The 23,035-nt window shown below is 35.2% G+C and overlaps 4 protein-coding genes across 7 annotated transcripts; 3 read left to right on the top strand and 1 right to left on the bottom strand.

Moving 5' to 3' along the window:
- Positions 1–910: 910 nt before the first annotated feature.
- RanGAP (Ran GTPase activating protein) lies at positions 911–7,950 on the top strand. Its single transcript, XM_022084704.2, has 11 exons — positions 911–1,201; positions 1,410–1,597; positions 1,943–2,122; positions 2,389–2,523; positions 3,081–3,353; positions 3,916–4,100; positions 4,753–4,969; positions 5,399–5,491; positions 6,117–6,323; positions 6,510–6,634; positions 6,892–7,950. The coding sequence occupies exons 1-11, from the start codon at positions 1,090–1,092 to the stop codon at positions 6,959–6,961; spliced, it is 1,785 nt and encodes a 594-aa protein (XP_021940396.1). The 5' UTR covers positions 911–1,089; the 3' UTR covers positions 6,962–7,950.
- A 1,070-nt stretch (positions 7,951–9,020) lies between these two features.
- On the bottom strand, positions 9,021–10,630 carry LOC147874019 (uncharacterized). The gene has a single exon (XM_087346988.1). It carries the CDS (start codon positions 10,364–10,366, stop codon positions 9,224–9,226), a length of 1,143 nt encoding a protein of 380 aa, XP_087203114.1. The 5' UTR covers positions 10,367–10,630; the 3' UTR covers positions 9,021–9,223.
- A 12-nt stretch (positions 10,631–10,642) lies between these two features.
- On the top strand, positions 10,643–21,232 carry Afg3l2 (AFG3 like matrix AAA peptidase subunit 2). Of its 2 annotated transcripts, XR_015534659.1 has the most exons (16): positions 10,643–10,831; positions 11,264–11,550; positions 12,071–12,223; positions 12,462–12,555; positions 12,925–13,090; positions 14,175–14,310; positions 15,012–15,130; positions 15,562–15,683; positions 16,087–16,240; positions 16,424–16,651; positions 17,464–17,690; positions 18,286–18,486; positions 19,030–19,224; positions 19,542–19,800; positions 20,409–20,557; positions 21,099–21,232. XR_015534659.1 is itself a non-coding variant. In XM_022084711.2 (15 exons), the coding sequence occupies exons 1-14, from the start codon at positions 10,745–10,747 to the stop codon at positions 19,797–19,799; spliced, it is 2,427 nt and encodes an 808-aa protein (XP_021940403.1). In that variant the 5' UTR covers positions 10,643–10,744; the 3' UTR covers position 19,800; positions 20,409–20,620. The 2 variants fall into 2 exon arrangements, 1 of the variants encoding a protein (XP_021940403.1); XM_022084711.2 differs by lacking the exon at positions 21,099–21,232 and having other exon boundaries at positions 20,409–20,620.
- LOC110840038 (uncharacterized) lies at positions 20,433–22,993 on the top strand. Of its 3 annotated transcripts, none has more exons than XM_087346995.1 (3): positions 20,433–20,557; positions 22,156–22,195; positions 22,440–22,993. In XM_087346995.1, the coding sequence occupies exon 3, from the start codon at positions 22,445–22,447 to the stop codon at positions 22,901–22,903; it is 459 nt and encodes a 152-aa protein (XP_087203121.1). In that variant the 5' UTR covers positions 20,433–20,557; positions 22,156–22,195; positions 22,440–22,444; the 3' UTR covers positions 22,904–22,993. The 3 variants fall into 3 exon arrangements, with proteins under 3 accessions (XP_087203121.1, XP_087203120.1, XP_087203119.1); XM_087346994.1 differs by lacking the exon at positions 20,433–20,557 and adding an exon at positions 21,454–21,793; XM_087346993.1 differs by lacking the exon at positions 20,433–20,557 and adding an exon at positions 21,782–21,913.
- Positions 22,994–23,035: the final 42 nt, after the last annotated feature.

The raw sequence follows: 23,035 nt of genomic DNA on the forward strand, positions 1-23,035 counted from the left end.
AATTTAGTTGAATTTTCACAGTGAGATGTATCTGTGTTTCATTTCCAAAGTTATTTTCTGTCTGTTAAATATTTTTTTGTTTAAGAAGGCAGTGACAACCCGCATAATGAAATGGTACAAATATAAAATTTCACAAGATGTTGGTGCTACTGCTAATAATAAGGAACAAGAGAATAGCATAAGTGAATTAAAAATACTTTCTGTAGGCCTATCGAACCTGATTTTAATGACGAGAAAAATTATTAATTATTTTAAATAGATATAACAGTCGCCGAGAACTAATTGTTGCTTCCAATGATGCAAGAGAGTTAGTACGGTTTCTGAGCTTAATAGGCAATTGAATTATGACTGTAAGATTTGAGGTTTTCACAGTGGTGAGTTTAAACGGAATTGAACTTGTCGGTGTCCTGTGCAATACGAAACCATTAGGTGTGTTCTCTCTCTCTCTCTCACTCACTCTTGTTTTATGTTAGTTCTCTTTTCTTGTTTTCCTCTCCATGTATTGGTTTTCATTGATTTGTGCGGTCTAACACAGTCTTGCATCTTAAATCATCATTGCATTAGAGAGTTTTCATTTGTGTCAGACGCCAATAGTGCCCACGAATTTGTAGATATAATCATTTCCTTTCCGGTTCCATGATAGTTTATCTGCAGACAAATATTTTACCTATGCTAACTTCATCTGTGTAAACTTCCTTCTGGTTTCACCTACTAGACTCTTAACCTGTATTCCATGGCACTTCAATTTGTACGTGTATTATGGGTATTTCAATACAAATCAGTTAAGTGGTTCTAAAAATACTGGTCTCGTATCATAATACCACAAACGTCCATTTATCTGCAGAAAATCAAAGTTATTAATTACGCCACTGTTGGTATTTGTGACTTAACGCGTAATAGCCATGTTGGTAACCACTGTGTTTCGACCTGCTCAAATTTCCTCGTAAGACCGGGGTTTCGAAAGGATTTAATCATCTCTGTTATGTAATCTGTGACAGACTTTTGTAGATTTTGCTAAGTTGCGTTTCTTAAATCAGCGTTTGGTTTTTGAAACCCGCCAAAAGGTTGTTTTGAATATTGTGTGTAGAGATGTCGGATGCTGTTGTGGATGATGTTACGAAGCGTCTTTCTGACACGACTGTGGAGGACAGTGGTGTTAGTTTTGAAGGAAAATCTCTAAAACTTGATACGGAAGATGATGGTAATTATTTGTATTACGAATGAGACTGTGCTTACCAAGATGATGGTTATTCTTGATTCACGATAGGTTAGAAAGTGCAGTGATTTTGTTAGGAATGTTACGTTTCTTTGTTCGTTGTTTTATTGCTCCAGCCTTATCGTGCTTTAAAATTATTTGCGTCTTACTAATGCTCTGTATAAGTCTATGGCATTATAATTTTGTTTTATAGCAAGGGATGTAATACAAGCCATCAATTCCTGCCAGAATTTGCACTATCTCAAGTTAGAAGGCAATACACTAGGTGTTGATGCTGCCAAAGGTATTGCTAAAGCTCTTGAATCACACAGTGAATTTAAAAGAGCATTATGGAAAGATATGTTTACCGGACGAATGAAAACTGAAATTCCAAAGGCCTTGGTGAGTAACTTGGCATATGCTGTGCATGCAGGATTAACTAATTCAAGCATTCTAGTGTATGGAACAGTACAGATTTGAAATTTTCGTAGAGTGATTAATTGTTTTTCAGACAGGAATTTCAGATGTTTGCCACTGACTAGATAAATACATGTATTCATTTAAACACCTACCAGAAGTTCTTGGTGAGTAGTCGAGAGTCGAAAGCTATTTTAGTTGAGAGTTGAATATTCATTCAGTCAACTAAAGTCACATTTTATATAAATGTGAAATTTAATTTTTTGTGTATGTAATATTTATACTTCGACTGCAGCATTTAATATAAATCATTTGTCTATTCAATCACAGCAATTTCTTGGCAGTGGCTTAGTTTTATCTGGCGCACAGCTCATGGAACTTGACCTGAGTGACAATGCATTTGGACCAATTGGAGTAGAAGGACTTGCTATGTTGTTACGTAGCCCTTCATGTCATGCCCTTGAAATACTTAAGCTAAACAACAATGGGCTTGGAATTGGAGGAGGAAAGGTATGCTATAACTTCTTAAATCCATTAATATGTCTAATATGGTAACAATGGAATATGCACACTTTAAAAAAAACTTTCCAGTTTAGTTTATGAATATTTTAAATGTTATTACCCTTTGAAGGGAATTAAAAGTTAATGTATGTATGATTTAACTCATTGATACTGATGAATTACCACATTTTTAACTATTTGTGTATATCTTAAAGAAAAATGGTTTTAGTTTCTTGGTTTGTTGCATATATCTTGTTATTGTCTTTTGGTTACAGCTATTATCACAAGCCTTGCTTGATTGCTATAATGAAAGCAGAGAAAGTGGGAGAATCCTTTCATTGAAGGTCTTTATTGCTGGCAGAAATAGGCTTGAGAATGAGGGGGCAAAAGCACTTTCAGAAGTATTTAAGGTAATTATTTTGTTGATACTATAAATATCATTGGACATTTCTATGGATTTCTTGTTGAAATCACAGGAATGTATAGTACAAGCAACACACAGACATGTTCCTGGTGTTCCAAACCAATGGGACTGCCACAAATTGATAAGTTTCACGCCTTCATGTCCTACAACCAAAATTTTGTACGCAGTTTTCTTGTTTAATGCATGTTACATGTCTCATTGATATCAGGCTGTTTGATTTGATCATCCAGATCATAATAGGTGAAGGGTACAAATTATGAAGCTTCTCAGCTCATTGCTCTGTAAATTCCTCTTTCTCTGTCAGATACGGATTTTGATTTTAGTATGTTGCTGTCAATCATCTGTTATCTTTTATCATTTAAAATATATTCATGAATACTAATTTGTGTTTAAATTGGTGAACTGAGAGAAAATGATTTAACAGAATACAGGCCTGCCGATATGTATCTTACCAGATTTATTGTTTTGAAGTATGTATCCATTTGGCTGTTGTGGTTTGGGAGCTGTTGAAACCAACTCTGTCTTTTTTTAAAATTTTCTTAGACTCTTGGAACACTAGAAGAAGTAGCTATGCCACAGAATGGTATATACCATGCAGGAATCACAGCTCTTAGTGAAGCCTTCGTAAAGAATCCAAATCTTCAAGTGTTGAATCTAAATGACAACATAGTTACAGTGAAAGGAGCAGTAGCTTTGTCTGCTGCGTTACCACGCTTGCAGAAACTGAGGGAAATCAACGTGGGTGATTGTTTGCTGAAGACTAAGGGAGCAACGTTGTTTGCTGCTGCATTAACTGACGGTCACAAGGAATTACAGGTAACATGATGCAACTTCCTGTGGTTGGTTGTTTATTATTGATTATTTGATTTTAAGTGTTGTTTGGTTAGTCTTATTAATTTAAAACAGGCTTGTTACTGCCTAACAGAAGTAGTGTTATAGAAATTGTTGAATTAACAGTGGATGAATACATGTTACCTCCATTTTCAGCACTATTTTTTTGCAGTTAGGTAGAATGTGATGCCCACTGGTCAATCTAGGATTGTATATTGATTATTGATGTTTGAATATTAATACATTGTAAACTGTAAAGAGTCATGGTCTGTTACATAAATTATGATGTTCAGTTTTGAAGTGTATGTGATATACGGTAACTTACATTACTTGATTTGAGAGGGGTTTGAGTAAGTGCTCATTATTATGCTTAAAACTTCCCATGTTCAGAATCTAATGGGGTCTAATCATTTGAGCTTTAGTGGTGATGGTGAAGAAGCTTGGATTCCATAACAGGATTTGTTCTGAAAATTTAAATATGTCAACTTCTGAGGGTAATAGACTGAAACTATCCTTAATCATTAGATGTGATTTATGTTTTTAACAGAGGGTGTATTTAGGCTTCAATGAAATACGTGCAAGAGGAGGAATAGAATTGGCTAGGGCTATGAGGAACAAAGAAAAACTGGTTCTCCTGGATCTAGAAGGAAATATGTTTGGGGAGACTGGCCGACAGGAATTGCAATCAGAGTTGAAGGACAGTGGCAGGCTGGATGCTCTCGGTAGTCTCAGGTGAGTCATTCAGTGTGCTAGACCTCAGCATTTGCGCTTGAACTCTTAGACGAGAAGAGGTGACATTGGCGTAGTATGTTCGTGCCAGATGGTAGGCATTTGCATGCAAAGTTGCGGCCAGTTTCAGTGCTCTGACTCGTACAGACATTGAATAACGGCCGAAAAGGAAGTTGCATATTCGTACTATCTGAAAATGAAATAGCATGTTTTATAAAGAAATACAAAGAATAATAAGCAACCATTTTGAAGAATGCCAGTCATGAATTGTATTGAGAAACTGGAAACCTTTTTACTCATATTTACCGCGTCTTAATGGGAGGCAATTTTAAGAACATTGTTAATACAAGCCGAATTTAGGAATGGCACAATTGCTCTCACTTTTTACAGACGTGTGTTATAGCAGTTAAAACACTAATGTTCCTTCGGAATGTAGCTAAATTGTTTCCAGAGAAATATCTTTTGGCAGTAACTGAATGTAGTATAACAGGTTTCTGAAATGTTAAGTGTTCAGCAGAATAGATTTAAAAAGTGCCAGAATACATGTAGTCATTTTTATTATTTTAGTGTCCTTCATAGCATTTATAGATTATCATATCATTTGAATTGGGCACTTTAATTTGAGTGGATAGTAACGTTGATCCTTTATTGTTAGTGAGGATGAAGAGGAGGAAGAAGAAGAAGAAGAGGAGGAGGAGGAGGAAGATGAAGATGAGGAAGAAGGTGATGAAAATGAAGAAAGTAAATTGGAGGATAGGAAAACTGAGAAGGAAGACATTGCAGACTTGGAGAGAACAATACGAGACATCCAGAATGTGAAATTGAATGACAGCCAGGAGACAAAAAAGAAACCAGATGGAGGCACATTTTTGGTATGTTAGTAGGCCGGCATAACTTACTGTTTAAAAGTATAATACTGAAAGACAAGTTGCATATTTGGTGGCTGCAAATTGTAATTCAAGATATTTTTCTTTAAAATTAAAAATGATAAACATATTAATTTGAATTATTTTTGCAGTTTTATTAAAATTTGAACCATTAATTTAACTTCAACTGCAGTGTGTAAATTGATGGTTCTGAAAGCATTTTAATTTGTGCAATTTTATTATTCTTATATTAATGTATTTTTGTACCATTGGCTTCCCTTATATTGGATACTTTGTGACTCAGTGATATGATATGCATGTGTACATGCATATATGATGATATAAATAATTTATCATCACACAGTATGACTTTTAGTTTAAAATGAATCCATTGCAGTAGGATGAAGTGATGTACTTTGTTATTTTCTTTGTTAGGGAAGTGTGCTCGAGTTTCTTCAGTGTCCAACACAAGAGCACTTCTTAGCTTTGGGGAATAATCGAGTTGAGCTTATCATGAAACTGATTAAGGTATGTTTAATTTCCTTTTGTATGCCAGAAAATTTATCATGTATGCATATTTAATCTTTGAACCATATTTACACACACAATTTTCATGTCCTTTACTGGAATTATACATACAAAATATAATTGTGGATTATTTGATGAAAGAAATGTTTTAACCATTCCAGAATAATTCTGTTACGCCTTGAAATGTTCATTTACTTTTGAAAACTGCCACTTTTATTAAAAGACTTACACAGTATTGTTCATGTTTACCCAGATATGGAGGATACCCGCAAAGTGGTTTAGCATGGCCAATAAGGGATGGTCCTTCATCTTGGGTTTTGGGGATGGTGTCAGGAATCCCTCACTGTAAAAAGATAATTTTTAAACGAATTAAATTGTTAAAGTACTTTTTAAGATGATAGAATAGGATATGGCAATAACAAAATATTTTTACTTGACAGTGGTAATTGGTCAGGAAATTTGTGTGGTGACAGGTTTCAAACATTCATTCAGAACCCTGAGACATACCACACATATGACAGGTGATTTTAATATTTGTTGAAAAGGGAAATATTATTGTATGGGGAAAATTACTTCACATCTTCCTATGTGCGTTAAGAATGGCTAAATGGCATTTTCTGTACAGGACTGTAATGATGACTCTTATTTGGAGCAGCTTGTGTCAACTTTAATGAAAGTGTCATCTTTAAGTGCAAGTAGTTCGGAAGTGACCAAGCAGGCAGTGTTTTCATGTAGTGATGCACTGTATAAGGAATTGTTCAGATGGGCAGCAGAACAGGAGCGGTCATCTTTAGTCAACAACAGTTTACTGGTTCATTTGGGATTAATCAAGGTAAAGTAGTCCATTTCGATGAATATTGCTTATTTTGATATGTAACTTTTATCTGCCATAAATTGTTTAATTTGGCACATTTTCACCAGCATATCTGACGATTGTCTCTGTTGTGCAGCTCGTCAGCATTTTACCTGTGAGAGATATATTGAGTGAAACTGTGAATACATTTCAAAATATTTTCAGAGTGAAGACAAGAAGATGAAATTGACATGGAATTTGGATGGTTGTATGGTCGCTCTGGAACAAGCAATTAGACAGGATTATTTTCCGCAGGAAACTCGGGAAATGCTGCAGCTTTTCCTGAGCAGGCAAGTATTTGATGTGGAATCCAATACAATTTTACCTCATAACTGATTGAGGTTTTCTTCTTGGCATTCGCCATATGTTGAGTACCTTTTGAAACGTTACTTCAGACATGCAGCTGTGATTACAACTTGTATGAATTAATAATTTTTGAATCTGTGTTACAGGACTTACATTTGTTACATCTTACAGTAATTTAAATGATTATCTCTTAAGACTTGTATAGTGTAAAGGGATTTTCATAAAATTTTAATTTTTTCAGACCAAACCTGAGCATGGATGCTTTCCCTGCAACTAAATGTAAATTGATGAGTACTTTATTTCAATTTTAAGTTTAAATTGTAGTCACTGTAAACGCCTGGACTTTTGTGTTAATTGATATTTGTATGGCATATGCTGATTAATCTGTTATATTGGAATATGTACTGTGCAAAGGACATATCAAAATTAAATTGAAATTCCAGAACCCTGTGAGCTAATTTACAAATATGTTAGCAGAGAAAAGTGCAGACTTGGTGCAACATTTTTTACTAACTGCTACTTGGCCAGATGTTTTGCTGTGAGCCTCAAGACACAATTATCTGTGGTTGTAGAAAGTATATAATGCAAAGCCTTTTAAGAGAAAGGAAACAGCATTCATTATGGTGCAATTGCATGAACATTTTTAGATCATCCTTTACAGAAAAATATTGAAGATGAACATTTCTGCTGCTGCAAGAATTGTCAGCCATTTAATGGATATATGTGACTCTCATTATAAACTTGCTATATGTATTTTTGCATATATGGGGTTTTGGTTCAGTTGAGTATCATGAGGGGCAACAGTAGAAGCTGCCACATGGGACCACCGAGTCTCGTGTGCAGTTTCACGGACTCACCACACAATTTTCACTCTGGGGACTAGAAATTAAGACCTCTCATGGTGTATCTCTTGGAAGGTCCATAGGCATTACATGTTTACCATTTTACAAATTTTTTATATATGTAACAATTCACAGGAACTAAACCCCCACTTATATATTATTCCAATACTTGTGTAAATGAAGATAATTGGATTTGTTTTCATCAATAAGGGACATTGTACATGTTAGTAGTTTGTTTCTGTATATCCCTAAATTTTCTTTTAATCAGAAGTGAGGAGAATATTAAGTTAAATATTAATTTATGAAAGTGGACATTATCATGCCCCTTTTGTGGCTCAGATGTTGTCTACTTGTCATCAGGGTGTTCAGCAGGTTTGACCAAGTTTTCAGTGTTGACCTCATACTTGCAAAACAATGTATTAGAACCTTTAATTGGAATTAAATATTATATTGAATAAGCCTGTTTTCATATACAGCCTACACAATCCTACCATACCACATCTGACAATACAGACCTCAGCAGTTGATAAAGTGTTGTAAAATAATTTAATAAATAATAATTGTGATCTTTGCAGTACTTATCAAATGTAGAGGTTTTCACCTTTTCCAAGTGAAAAGACAAGAAATCAAAAGTACATGACCTTTTTGTTTATGTGGATGTAACGTCACTATTTGGCTTTTTATTTTAAAATAGTAGTGACATGGGAATGGACATTTTGAATAATGGACTAGTGTGATGATAGAGGCAGTAAGCACCTCTGAAACATGTTAATTTTTACACGACTGAGTGGTACAACATCCTCATAATTGCCACCGAGAACCTAAAATCTCACAAAGGATTTTGTATTCCAAGAAACACTTGGGTAGACACTTCTTCACCTACTACAAATGGGTCTTTAGGCCGTTTTATATTGGTGATCTCATATGAATTAACATTCAGATGAGATTCTTTGCCAAATAGTTTTCCACTGCATATTAACCACATAGTAAAAACTGAGCATAAGAAAAAAAAGTATGAATGAATATGATATAATTTTCCATTATGCTTTTGTTATCTAAAGCAATGATTTTTCCAATATGACTTGCAGTGCTGATGAGAAAATTGATACCAGGAATTAATAGTTTGAAAACTATTTAGAACAGTTTAGATCTACACATATATTTAATGACACGTCTGCTATGATGGTGTCTCGTATATCTGGTTGGTATATGCATTCAGTGCTAATGCTCAAGAAATCCCTTTGGTAAACAGAAAATTAATCAATTGAACCTCCACAGCATACACTCCTGAAATGGTAATGTCATTTTTAAATGCAGTTTTCTACACGAAATTACTGCCACATACCGACTACTACGTGAACATCTGCCCTGCTAGTTCATGTTGCCATGTTCACCATTCAGACTCCAATGAAGACGTGTCTAAAATACATTTAAGTGGGAGAACTAGTATAGATGACATGTTCCATATTAAAATTTAAATTCTTCTTGAAATTGGCAGTTGCCGCAGTTTTTTAAAGTAAAAACACCATTATGAGTGTTTGCTTCTTAAGAATTTTACATAACCACGAAGTACAGAAATAGAGATTCTTCTGAAAACTGGAATAACATACATACATATCTTCATTAACTTGGTAACAAGATATAAAACAAATACATGTGACTTCCTATAATAAATATTTTCATATAAACAAGACATATCTCACTAGAACAAAAATACAAAGTCTCTTCCTTTTAAACATAAATCTTCAGTGTTCTTCTCACTACTTGTCGACACACTGGGCACGTCCCAAGTTCACTCCGTACAACGGTACAACATTCCATGCACAAACACAGATGTCGACATGGCAATATAATGACGCATTTTCTTCTGTCCTGACATACAACACACAGCTTACTTTCTTGTTCTTGTTCTAACTGGTGGAGTAAGTACTGCCTTGTGGCATTTGTTTTCCCTTGTTCAACTCTCGTTACACAGCGGGAACGCAAATTTATTGTAGGACTGTGTGACGACCCATGTGCCAGACTATTATCGCTTCCTGTTTCGTCACCTGAGTCTTCATTTTCTGAAGGTTCTTCATTCTCATGTTCATTGTTCTGATTGGTGAATATTGAGAGCAGTAACATTTCTAAACTAGTCCATGCAGAATGCAATGCATATTTCATTTGAACACAGAGATTTGCAAAACAATGTGTTATATGAGTATGATACTTCATACTAGCAAACATTATACATGTCCCCAATATTAATCCAGCTTGTGCTTCAAAAGGCATGTCATGCAAGAATTGAATAATTCCATACAGGAAACATAAAATCCCTCTAAATATAGATCCTGCCAAAGACATTATTTCCTCACAGCTTCGTCCAATAAAAAACACACACATGCTAATGCCATATACAAATCCAAGTGGGATGAGCTTGAATGCTAACCAGATGCCTGATCCAATCAACGTGATGAAATTCTTTAACATTTCTGGAATACTTGAGATACAATGTATTGTTTTAATCACTATTACGTAAACTGTATTCATTGTCAATAACATAAATTCGTATATTACTAAACAGATGTTTTTTGTTATTTCCCACCAGTTGCACACTGTGCTTATAAACCATTCAATTACAGATGCTATGGCACTAGCAATATACAGGCCTTTATTTATTACGTCCAATAGAAAAATACAGTAATCTTCATATAATATTTTGACGACATCTATTATTGTTCCAAAGATAGAGTAAATAAAAGTGATGCACATCAACATATATTTCACAATAAGCCGTCCAATTAAGCCACTAATATTTAAACTAACGTACGCTATTTTACCGAACGTATTAAAGCCGATTACGATCAACTGAAACAATGTCTGTAAGCCCACCATTGTTTCGTTTGTCTGCTGGCTGTTTTATAGGGTCCCAATATTACGGTAATAACGTTAAATGGTTTACACTGTCTAAGGCGACGACTTCTTGCATCTTATATTCTGTCACACATGTAGATATACAGACTTAACGAGAAGCACCCGTGTAACCTGCCTTGGTCCAACGTATTTGAATAATGAAACAGTTGAGTGTTAAAATTTATTTCTTGTGCTTTCAGAAATCTGGCACTTACGAACACTTTGTCTTTCGTCGTTGATGTTGTCTATACTGTATTCAAATCCGAATGACTGTTCATTGTTTTGGGGGGGTGGGCCTGCGGAACAAGTGGAAAGGATGATTGCTTTTCATCACTGAAAAGTACATTTCATCAGAATATAATGGCTTATAGGTTGTTGTCAACAGCAAGGAAGCTGGAGCGTTTGTTGTGGAATGGGGTGAAGCGAGAAAATATTGATACAAATTTGGTAGGTGTAATGATAACTTTTCCGTACAAGTAAGAAAAGCTATTTCGAGGTTAGAATAGTACCTTCAATTCTGAGTGGCGTATTTACAATCCATAGATCCTTCACAGGACTAATGAAACATTGTATCAAGTATGTTTCAAGGTAGTCCTATAATTAATTGTTGTATCCGGCATCATAAAATCCATAATTTTACGATAAATGCTGTTGTTTTAACCGATATTTGTCATACAAAAGATAAGAGTATTTTAGGGACATGTCAGAGATCCATACTGTCTCTATCTTTAAGTTCTTGTAGATAGAGGCACGTAATTGCTTACATTCTAACTTGTGCATTGTGTGTCACGTATTTTTGCATGTAGAAGGTTATTACAGCTTTGTCTTTGTTCTTACAGCCATATTATAATTTACATTACCTAATAATTGCTTTTACAGCTTAAGAGGAATCTTACGTTATTACGAAGGGCACCTGGAGGCCCTTATTTTGAAACAGTTTTGCATCAGTGGAGATTGTTTTGTGAGCGACCTCCAAAAGGGTTTGAAAAATTCTTTAAACCTGGAAGTAGTAAGCCAGCTACAAAATCTGGCAAGTCACCTGTTAAAGAGGTAAAAGATGCTCCAAAGGAATCTAAAACACCGCCTCCATCTAAAGGAGCATCAGGTCCACAGCCATCCAAACCATATGATAATTGGTCATTTGGGATGTTTAGTGGCCAGTCTAGGTAAGATGTAGGAATTTACATTTTTTTAGGTTCATGTTTGTGGAATGTTGAAATGAAGATATGGGGTTAGATTCATCTTTCATATTTATTATGAACCGAAACATATTGATTGGAAGTGTCTTCTGTCTGAAGGTGGCTGTCTTCTGGGTTATTGTGCCGTGTAGTCTGGTAGATTTCTACCAACGTTTCAGAGGTCATACTGCCTCCAACATCAGGGCAATGAATGAATTCATTATATTGCAAGTAACATATCTGCTTCCATTTCCATTAATATTTTCCAGATTATTTCATCAAATGCAAATCACAGTGTCTATCATTCTCTTAGCTACTTTGTAGGATTTGAGGTTTTCACAGTGGTGAGTCTGAAGATTGTTGTCTTCTTGTTAGCTACTTGATTTGCAAATTTTTTTTCAGTGGTCATGAATGTGACATTTTACAAAAAAGTAATTAAAGTCTATGTTATACATTATCATTAATGTGGAGTATGTGAATTTAATAAATATGTTTACATTGATTTCAGGTCCAGTGGACCTGGAGGCAAAGCTTTCGGAGAAGGAGGAGAACGAGAAAAGTGGATAATTATAGGCGTGGTCGGCACTGTGGCACTTCTGGGTACTCTGGCATATTATGAGATGGGATATAAGGAAATTGCCTGGAAGGAATTTGTAAATAAGTAAGCTTGGATTTATATTTATTAATGTAATTTAACACTACAGTTCATAAACTGTAGTTGTATAAAATAAGCTGAAGGGTAACACATAAGATAAGGGACTGTAATTTGGTAGTAGTTGACATATGTTTGATAATCTTTGTTTCCCGTTATTTTCTGGGAGACTTCTGTTTGTGGTGAAAAGTAAATTGTATTTGTGTGTATCAGTGGGTATGGAATTCTTTGTACATTGTCGTTTCAGTTACCTGGCCAAAGGCATTGTGGAGAAACTGGAAGTAGTGAACAAGAAATGGGTAAGAGTACGTCTCATGTCAGGGAATACCGTTGATGGCTCGGTGAGTGTTGTTCCAGATTCTTGCTGGCTGTATAGTTTCTGTCACTCATTTTTGTTTAATATTTAAAATTGTCATTCAGTGTTCACATATCTGTAGTGCAGTGTCTTTGCATAAAAAGCTACTATACATGGTACTATAATGCATTAATTGGTTATATGATTGTGATTCTGTTAAGAGGTGATGTTAAGAATAATGCTTATTAATGTCCAATAGCATTACAGTGTATGTAAAGAGACAGATGGGAAAATTTGTACTCTTCTTATATTTATATATTGATGTCTTTGATAAGACAGTATTTTATTCTGTGTCTCAACTTGGATATGGTTTAATTGGTCAGTTGTACATTTTATTTAATAATTCTCATTTCAGAGTGTACTGTGGTTTAATATTGGGAGCGTGGATTCATTTGAGCGAAATCTAGAAAATGCACAGATTGAGATGAATGTGGAGCCACCAAATTTTGTTCCTGTTATTTATAAGACTGAACTGGAGGCAGCAAGCATCACTGGAATCCTCCCAACATTATTAATTATTGGTAACGTCTTTGTTTACAGCAATGTATGTTACTGCATTAAACTTAAGTAAGATGAAAGTTTGGTTGCAGTATAATTTATAGATTCAACATTTCCAGGTGGCATAAGAGAAGTAATCAGAAAATGTTCTGAGTAATTTTTGTTGTCATGAGATGAACACTACAGTTGGGTGGTTAGTGATGGGCTGTGATGTAACATATATAAAGCACTCAGACTATGCTAGATGTGTTACAAAATGAAATGCATAGCAGTGATATATATTTCACTTATTTTTCAAATCAAGAAGTAAAAAAATACCTCTGTCATTATATAGACAGTAATAGAAAGTATATAACTTACTGATATTTCACTGTACAATAAAGTAAAGTAAAGCCGTCCCGCTACACACCATGTAGGTCATTTGTGGGGAGTGAAGATATAGTTCCTACTCTTTCTTGACCTCAGCACTAGATGGGGTCGAGCGGCCAGCATCACTCCCCAGCCACGCTTTATCCCTGGGAAAGGACCCCGGTACGCGTCGGGTGGGCCCCAGAGCCGGTCTGACGCAGAGGCTAGAGGAAAAATTCTCTGCCCACGTTGGGGATCGAACCCCAGTTGTCCAGCCTGTACTAGTCATTATACTGACTGAGCTATCCCGGCTCCTGTCACTGTACAATACAATCATAATTCCAAAGCAAGAGTAAACAATATTATTGAAAAATATTGACTACAGTTTTATTGCAAGTTAGAGCAATATTTATGTGAATTTGTATAATTAAAGGCTTCTGTTATCATGCCCAAGCACTGCCTAATGAAGGCAGTTTGTTGTATTGTTCTGTTGGTGATTTTTGGTGATACGCAAACTTCATTATTGTGTGAGATTTCAGGTTTTCACTGTGCTGAGTATGAAGATGGCTGTCTTCTGGGATGTTGTGTGATTAGTCTGGTGGAAATTGACCGACATTTCACGTCTGAGATGTCAGTCAGTTTCTACCAAACTGCACAGTGCAACATCCCAGAAGACAGCCATCTTAAAGTTAAGTGTAGCTTGTAATTTGTTAATCACTGGAGCGCGATCACCTTCTGGAACTTGTACTTTCTTTCCAGGGTTCCTAATTTATATGATGAGACGTTCTGCAGAAATGATGGGTGGTCGTGGTCGAAAAGGCGGAGGTATTTTTGGTGGAGTAATGGAGTCCACTGCTAAGCTTATCAACTCTAATGACATTGGAGTCAGATTTAAGTATGTGTATTGCGACATTTTCTTGTGAACTGGCCCTATGAAAGTTGGTAATGGTAATATGTTATTTCTTATGCCAATGTTATTCATATTAACTGCATAGTGAACTTTTCTCTCTTTGAACGTACATATTCCAATAACTGTTGTCATGTAGATGAGGTTCTCTGGGAACAAGCCCCCTTCATAAGGAATGTGTGAACTGACGTTGGCACCAAATGTGATTTTTTATTGTGAATTTAGCTGAAGTGATAGATAAGATTTTAATGCGGCACATTAGCAATTGAGACATTTTATGACTTCTTATTCATTGCTGTTGTTGGAGTAATGCCTTATTTTAGAGACCAAAATAGGTAAAAGTTGTATCTGCTGTCTCTCTCCTTCCTTAGCTTCAGGTCCATGTGCTCATTAGTCTCTCCACATCTGTCCTTCATTCAACACACTCTTTTCTTTTGGTTTTATTTCCATTTTGACATCATTATTTTGTGTGATTTAGCTTCCTTCATTTGCTTCACGTGGCTGAATTATGTCATATATCTTTAAATATATCAGCTTATACTTTGTTATTCATCATTTCCTCATTTCAGAATCATAGGATCAGATTTTCATAATGTTTTGCCATGAAATTTCTGTGTTATGTACTTTGAAAGGGAAATATTACATAATTACATATGGTGATTATGTGTGTTGTAATGATTTCTCCTTAGGGATGTAGCAGGCTGTGAAGAAGCAAAACTGGAAATTATGGAATTTGTTAATTTCTTGAAAAATCCTCAACAGTACATAGATTTGGGTGCTAAGATTCCAAAGGGTGCCATGCTAACAGGTACACTTTAATTCTCAAGTCAATTTTATTCAGTGTGTACAATAAATAAAGCAAATAATGTCTTCAGTAACTGGTTATGAATGTATTTTTACTTAAATGTGTGTGTGGCCTGTCTTCTGTTAAATTTTATTAGTGCTTCAAAGTATGTGGTACATGGTTCAGTTTATGAACACATTGGTTATTTGAAATCTTAATGTTGTTTTGAAATATGTGAAAGAAATAGTTGAATGTCAGAATATGTGTATGAAATTTAAATAAAATATATTTGAATGAAGTCCACAACACCCAGTGTTGTGTGCAGAACATGATGTCGGCAAAATTGATTGATTTTTCTGTTTGAAGTTATGACTCATTAGGAAATTCCATTTTTGTGTGTTTGTATTACCTGCTAAGATTTTACAATGTTAATTCAGTGTTACATTGATTTCCAGGTCCACCTGGTACAGGGAAGACGTTGCTAGCCAAAGCAACAGCAGGAGAAGCCAATGTGCCATTCATTACTGTTTCTGGCTCAGAATTCCTAGAAATGTTTGTGGGAGTTGGGCCATCAAGGGTAAATTGGTTCTCGAGTTTTAAATTGTTTATTGCAATGTAAATAATGTTTAGTTGTCAAGTTTGAACAGTGAGAGTTGTAGATTAATGAATTATATTTGCTTTTATTTGTACTTGTGTTTAAAGTTTACAGTTAATTATATCTGTAACAGTCCTTGAGAATCTACTAGTTGCTCAGGTAGTCAAATTCTCTTGTCTCTTCATTTTGAACTGTCCACGTCACATGTAAAATTATATAATTATGTTATTTAATAAAATACAAGAAAGTAATAATAAAATTAATAATGTTCTTGTGTACTTGGCGTGCAAGAGAATATGTCTATAATTTTTGTACAAACCATTTTCAGGTTTCACCCCAGTACCACAAATATTTTAGGTTCTGAATGTGTTGATGTATTTTCCAGGTTCGAGACATGTTTTCAATGGCCCGTAAACATGCACCCTGCATCTTATTTATTGATGAAATAGATGCAGTGGGCAGGAAACGTGGTGGTCGCAGCTTTGGTGGTCACTCCGAACAAGAAAACACTTTGAATCAGTTATTAGTTGAAATGGATGGTAAGCCCATAACCTTGTAAAGTATTCTTCATGGCATAGTCGTCTGAATAAAGTCAGTGTTTAGCTGAAGTCTCTTTATTTATAAGCCCCATGATGTGCTTAAACAGATATGTAAACGAGAGGTTTTACGGCATAAAATGTCACAATTTAGACCCACATACTTGTACATTTGATGTTTTGCAGGTTTTAACACCACCACCAATGTCGTGGTTCTGGCAGCCACAAATAGGGTTGACATTTTAGATAAAGCTTTGCTTCGTCCAGGAAGATTTGATCGGCAGATCTTTGTGCCAGCGCCAGACATCAAGGGTAGAGCATCCATATTTAAAGTGCATTTACAGCCATTAAAAACCAATTTGGATAAAATGAACTTGGCACGGAAGATGGCGGCACTTACGCCAGGATTTACAGGTGTGTGATGTTTCTTAAATAGATGAGCATTGTAAGAGTTTAATATTCCTTAGTTCTGATTGGTCTAGCGAGAATTAGAATTTTAATTTGAATGAACAGTTTTTAATTCATTACATGTTCTTCTTTCTTACACAGGTATATAATTTGTAACCACATATTTTTATGTTTTTCAAACCCTGATAATTGTATAATATAAGGATTATTTATGAAAGATGAACATTTACAGGGATGAATTATGTATAAATAACTGAGATTGTTTTCATGTTCTGTTGTTGCCAGAGAGTAGTAAGTGCCTTCAGTACAATAAAAAAAATTGGGTTGAATTTGAATAAATGTGTGGCACAGACTGTGGGTCCATTAGATTATGTTTCATTGAGATGTTCTGTAGAATTCTGAAGTCGGGGATTGCAGACGTCTGGGCTGATGATTGGTTCTCGTCAAGTGATCAGAACTGCTGTTTTATATCTGAGAGCTTTGTATTTGATTTTCTGCTGAGAGACCGCTTATTCTGATTTCTTTCATGTGGTTTATCTGTTTTTCCAACCAAATGCTGGGACGTCTTAAAATATACCACATCCACTTCCTTCCATAGCCTTTGCAGATACATAATCATCATACCATTTGATGGTGTAAAATCTATACAGTTGAAAAAAATGTTGTAAATAAGTCAATATTATGGGTTCAGTTGTACTAAAAGTGTATGTTACCTGTACTGGGTTTCCTTTATCAGCATGTCTTGATTTGAACCTATGGAAGTTATAAGAATGAAGTTTGATTTTCACCATGTTCATGGGTGTGCTTTAATTTATCAGGTGCTGATATAGCCAATGTGTGTAATGAAGCGGCGTTAATTGCTGCTCGAGATTTAAGTGATGCCATAGGTATGAAAAACTTTGAACAAGCCATTGAGAGAGTTGTGGCTGGCATGGAGAAAAAGACAAATGTCTTGCAGCCTGAGGAGAAGAAGACTGTTGCATACCACGAGGCTGGGCATGCTGTTGCGGGATGGTTCCTACAATTTGCAGATCCTTTACTGAAGGTTAGGTTAGGTTATTGATTACATTGAAAGTCCTCTAAGGAGAATTATTCAGTGCACTTCAGTTTATTAACACTAAATATAGAGAAATTTAATTTTTACTTGACACTGTATAATTAGAGCTACTGACAGCATCATTAAATAAACTATTACACAAGTATTTATAATAATTAGAAGTTTATTTTTGAGTGTATATTTATTTTCCTCATATGTATCTCTAGTTAATCTTTAACTGCTAGTGCAACTTGGCACTTATTTCACTGATGGAAGGATAATGTTAAATAGGATGTGAGTATATGGATTAGATTTCTGCAACTCAGTGTAGGATCCAGTGACATAATCATGACAATGAAATTTTGGGTTCCTAGAAGGTAAAGTATTTTTGAGGTCTTTGAAAATTAAAATAATACAATGTGACTCATCACCCTGATGATGGAGAAAGAAAACCTCTGAAGTGTTGGTAAACTTATACCAGACTACATGGCCCTACAAGCCAGAAGACAGCCACCTGAAATTTTTCATTTTATGTTGCTGTTTATATTTTTTAAAACCTTCGTCCTGATATAAGATTTTTAACCACAGGCCTTCTTTCTTTTAGGTTTCAATTATACCTCGAGGCAAAGGGTTGGGTTATGCCCAGTATTTGCCCAAAGAGCAATATCTGTACAGCAAGGAGCAACTGTTTGATCGGATGTGCATGACACTGGGAGGTAGAGTTTCCGAAGAACTCTTCTTTGGACGGATAACAACAGGTGCGCAGGATGACTTAAAAAAAGTCACACAAAGCGCATATGCTCAGGTATGTGTATCCTAATGCAATGTGTCTTCCTGGTAATTTACACATGTATGTCACTTCCTGACAACCAGCCAGAAGCAGCCTACGTATGGTTTGGCATCACCAATTAATCTTCATACAAGTCTAGCATCACTTTATATGCGCAATAAAACTAATTTACTAGTATTATAAGAAGTTTTAAAACAGAATAGTATGTACACCTCAGTGGTCTTATGCAACTCAGCTCACAGAATGTTTATCCGTGTATCACCAATAAACACAATAAATATTCCATTATTCTTTAACACATTCATTTTAGTCATGCCTCTGATATTTCTGAATGAAAGTAGTACCTGACATTCATTTACATAAATGAAGTGACACCAACAATATCAAGCAGGAAATTCTCGTACACATACTATTTCCCTTAATATCTATGTTAGAATTATCGTCCCTTCTATGCCTAGGTCTTCCTTTTAACTAGTTTGCATAAAGGAAGGTTTGATGATGTTCCTTTTTATGTTATAATATTTATGTACTGAACTGTAGTTGCTTTTTTGTTTTTAGATTGTTCACTATGGCATGAATGATAAGGTAGGAAATATTAGTTTTGACATGCCACAGCCTGGAGAAATGGTTCTTGAGAAACCATATTCAGAGAGGACTGCTCAGATAATTGATTCTGAAGTTCGTGAGCTCATCCAGAGAGCACATGTCCACACGACCAGCTTGCTTACGGAACACAAGGAGGATGTCAGGAAAGTATGTTGCAATTTCAGCATCAGGGAAGCACGTGTGTGTGCGTGTGTAAATTAATGAATTAATTAATTACTAACCTATAATACAACTACAGATGAAACACATCCATTAAGTCATCAAAGAACCTGATTTTGTTTCCATTACATGACCTTTCAGTAAAGCAGATTTAACATGATGGCACTTTATTTCTGTTTATTGATTCTAACAAGAAACCGCGATGTTCAAGACCACAGGTTATGTGCCTCCACTTTGCCAACAGCTAAAGCATGATTTTTTTTCACTTTATTATGAGTTCATTAATACAACTGAACCTATTCAAGGTTGCAGAACGATTACTGAGCCAAGAGATTTTGAGTCGAGACGACATGATTGAACTGCTTGGACCAAGACCGTTTCCTGAAAAGTCTACTTACGAAGAGTTTGTGGAGGGTACTGGTTCTTTTGAGGAGGACACTAGTCTTCCTGAGGGGCTGAAGGAATGGAACCAGCCAAGGGATCAAGAAGGTAGCACTAAGGACGATGGAAATGCAAATTCAGAAGGACGTAATCACAAAGCAGACTCAGCAGCTCCTAGATAAGGTGAGAAGTGAAAGAGACCTCATTTCTGAGTAGTCAGACACATTTAAATATAGGTGGAAATTCGTCAGATTCTTGTGTTCTGTAGAAGGCAGGGAACTTGAGTTGCTGAGTTACTGTTAGTATCGACATGGAATTAGTTTTAACAATTTAAACTTAAATCTGTCAAATTATAGAACTTATCATTCGCGTAACATCATTATGCTGAACATTATCTATTGCCTAATAGACGCTATATTCAATACAGTATGTGATACTTTTGGAATTAGATGTATAATTTATTAGAACATAATGAAAATTACTAATTTTAAAGATTTCTGTCTTCTGGGTTGTTGTGCTGTGTAGTCTGGTCGATGTTAACCAACGTTTCAGAGGTCATACTGCCTACGTTATCAGGGCGATGAATATTCATCGCCCTGATGACATCGACCAGACTACACAGCGCAACAACCCAGAAGACAGAAATCTTCATACTCACCACTGTGAAAACCTCAAATCTTACATACTAATTTTAATTTTGACTAGTGCATTAACATACTTTGTGTTTAAATATACCAGCGTTATGAGTTAGGTTTGTAAAATTATTCAATTTAAATATTTTTATGTAACAGGTGGAATGTTTGACTCCATACTGTCATTATCACATCTGCCGTGTACTACGTTTTGTGCTGCCTCTTAAGAAAATTTGTTGGCATTTGGAGGAAAATACTGAAGTTTATTGTAGACTTGCATGGGAGTTGAATGTAGTGCACTTGAATTTGTAAGTACTGTACAATTTTAGGATTTTTCTGTGAAAATAAAAATAAGTAATTGTTTGGTTTAATTTATAACAATGTTGAACAAGGACTCAGCATAAAGGTGAACTGAATCAGATGTAGTCACATATGCATAGAAGAGTGTTATTCACAGTGCATTTAACAAACTTGTGTGTTTAGTATGACGTAAGCAAAATGGCATAGAATCAGCTCGTACTTTTACGTTGGAGCCTTGGAGAATGAATGGTCAGTGGAAAGTGTTATAACCTTCCGGCATTGCATGATTTGAATAATTACGAGTGATAAGAAATATAAATGTTAATATTTTTAAAATATATGCAACTTGCAGAGTACGCTGCTAAACAAAATCAACCAGGAAATGATTAACATGAAGTTACGTTAACATTTTGAAGTGCGGTGTCTGTGTAATATTTGTATCAAGTAAGCGAAATAAATTAATAAATAGATTTCTGGTTTTTCAAATATATACATTGATGTTTGACATCAAGTTGCCTATCTAAATTTTAAAACAGAGTAAATTAACAGATCCAGATGTGTGTCATTGGCTTATGCACGAGACGCAAATATTTCTAACCTGCAATTTAATTACAAATATTCAGCATGGAAGACATGTGACAATTGAAATTATATCAAATGTAAGTAAATTTTCAGTGTTATAATTTTTGTTAAATATAAAATTCCCATAGTGCCAACATCATGCCCCAACTGTGCAGTGAAATGCAAGCTTAAACGCGCATCACCGTCTGCGCAGGTGACAAAATTATTTTCGCATTAGTTACAATGTATTTATTTATTTATGTCAAAAGAATTTCATCTTTGACCCATAACACATCTTGCTTCCCAGTAGGGATCATAAAGTTTGCTGCTCTTGAACGGTGGGCAGTGTCATTAGTTCCAATGTTAGCCACAAGATTACGCATGGCTAAGTATCCGTATATCGATTTCTAAACCTTACTTTTCAACGATGGTATATAAAAAAATGAGTCGTACCACTTTTAAAACTCGATGTTTAACAACATTAACTACCATCCAATGCAACTCTTCCTCCGTCCCCCCAGTTAACTGCTAATTTTAACATTTTAAGATGAGGGTCTTCTGCTCTTTATGCGCTGTCTTTTGTGAGATACTGAGCAACGTTTTAGAGGTGCTTTCTATCTTTATCATCAATGTGATGGAATCGAAAAGCAGCGTTCAAGAATTGCCGCAACGTGATTGGCTGGGTGAGTGAACGTTAGTAATGGAAGCTGAATTTTTGTTGTGTAGAGCATGTATTGTCTGTCTTAAATGTGATTATTGAAATGGGTATGGGGAGAACTGAAATTGATGTGAAGTATATTAATGTACGTTAATACATGTATTTCATAGTCTGTGATCTGAATAATGATACAATCTGTTCACGTGGAATTAAATAATGTAACGTAATAGAATTTTTAAAGCGTCGTGATAAGTGTGAAGGTTAGGGTTTCAGTTTTAAGTAACTATCAGTGTAGTAGGACGGAGGTTGAGATATTTGAAGTGCGTCGACTTGTAAGATGTCGTGAGAAGATTCACATTTTTTAATTTGCCCTTTAATCCATTGCAGGAAGTTAATGACCGCAGAATTGTTTTACACGAGGATTGAGGTATGCCCGTCAGCAAATGTTTCTATCAAATGTAGAGTTTGTTTTGAAATTAAACTCAGTGCTCAGTATGTGACTGTTGTCTTCTCATTCTTTCCTGCTTTGTTGCCTGACATTTAGTTTATAATGTTCAAGGAAAGTGAATGTTAAAAAGACTGCAAAGAAGAATTTACTCTAATCCTTGATGAGCATTTTAAAAATTTGAAAATTGTGTTTATTGCATGATAACATTGATACTTATTTCCAGATTGTATGTGCATTTACCTGAAGATGGATTCTGATATTCTGTCCCATCTGATCCCTCAAGGAAAGGAAACTGTACGCCCAGCTTGTAAGAAATGTGGTTATGCTGGGCATCTGACATTCCAGTGCAGAAATTTCATCAAAGTAGATCCAAATAAAGAGATTGTACTTGATGTAAGCAGCACCAGTAGTGACAGTGAAGACGAGTACTTGACACCACTTACAGAACTAAGGGAGAAGGAATTAAAAAGTAAATTGAAGAAAGCAAAGAAGAAAAGAAAAAGAGCAAAGAAAGAGAAGAAGAAATCTAAATCTCGTGATCGTTCACGGTCTAGATCTAGAGATAGTTGCAGTGATGATCATGATGATAGGAAAAAACATAAAAAGCATAAGAAGCATAAGAGAAAGAAAAAAAATTCTCCTTGTAAAGGACACGGTAAAGAAAAGGGTTCAACTTCAGAAGATTGACATGACAATAATTAAAATGTCTGTGGAAAGTTCATTGATATACTGTAAAACCTTCAAATATGTAAATAAATGACAAATATTTCATTATAATTTGTTATATGTTGTGTGAATTATAGTTCTGCATTGCCGGTA

Source organism: Zootermopsis nevadensis, unplaced genomic scaffold (genome assembly GCF_977971745.1).
Source record: "Zootermopsis nevadensis isolate Lab colony 2312 unplaced genomic scaffold, Znev_1.0 Znev_ptg000011l, whole genome shotgun sequence".
NCBI classification, from domain to species: Eukaryota; Metazoa; Arthropoda; class Insecta; order Blattodea; family Termopsidae; genus Zootermopsis; species Zootermopsis nevadensis.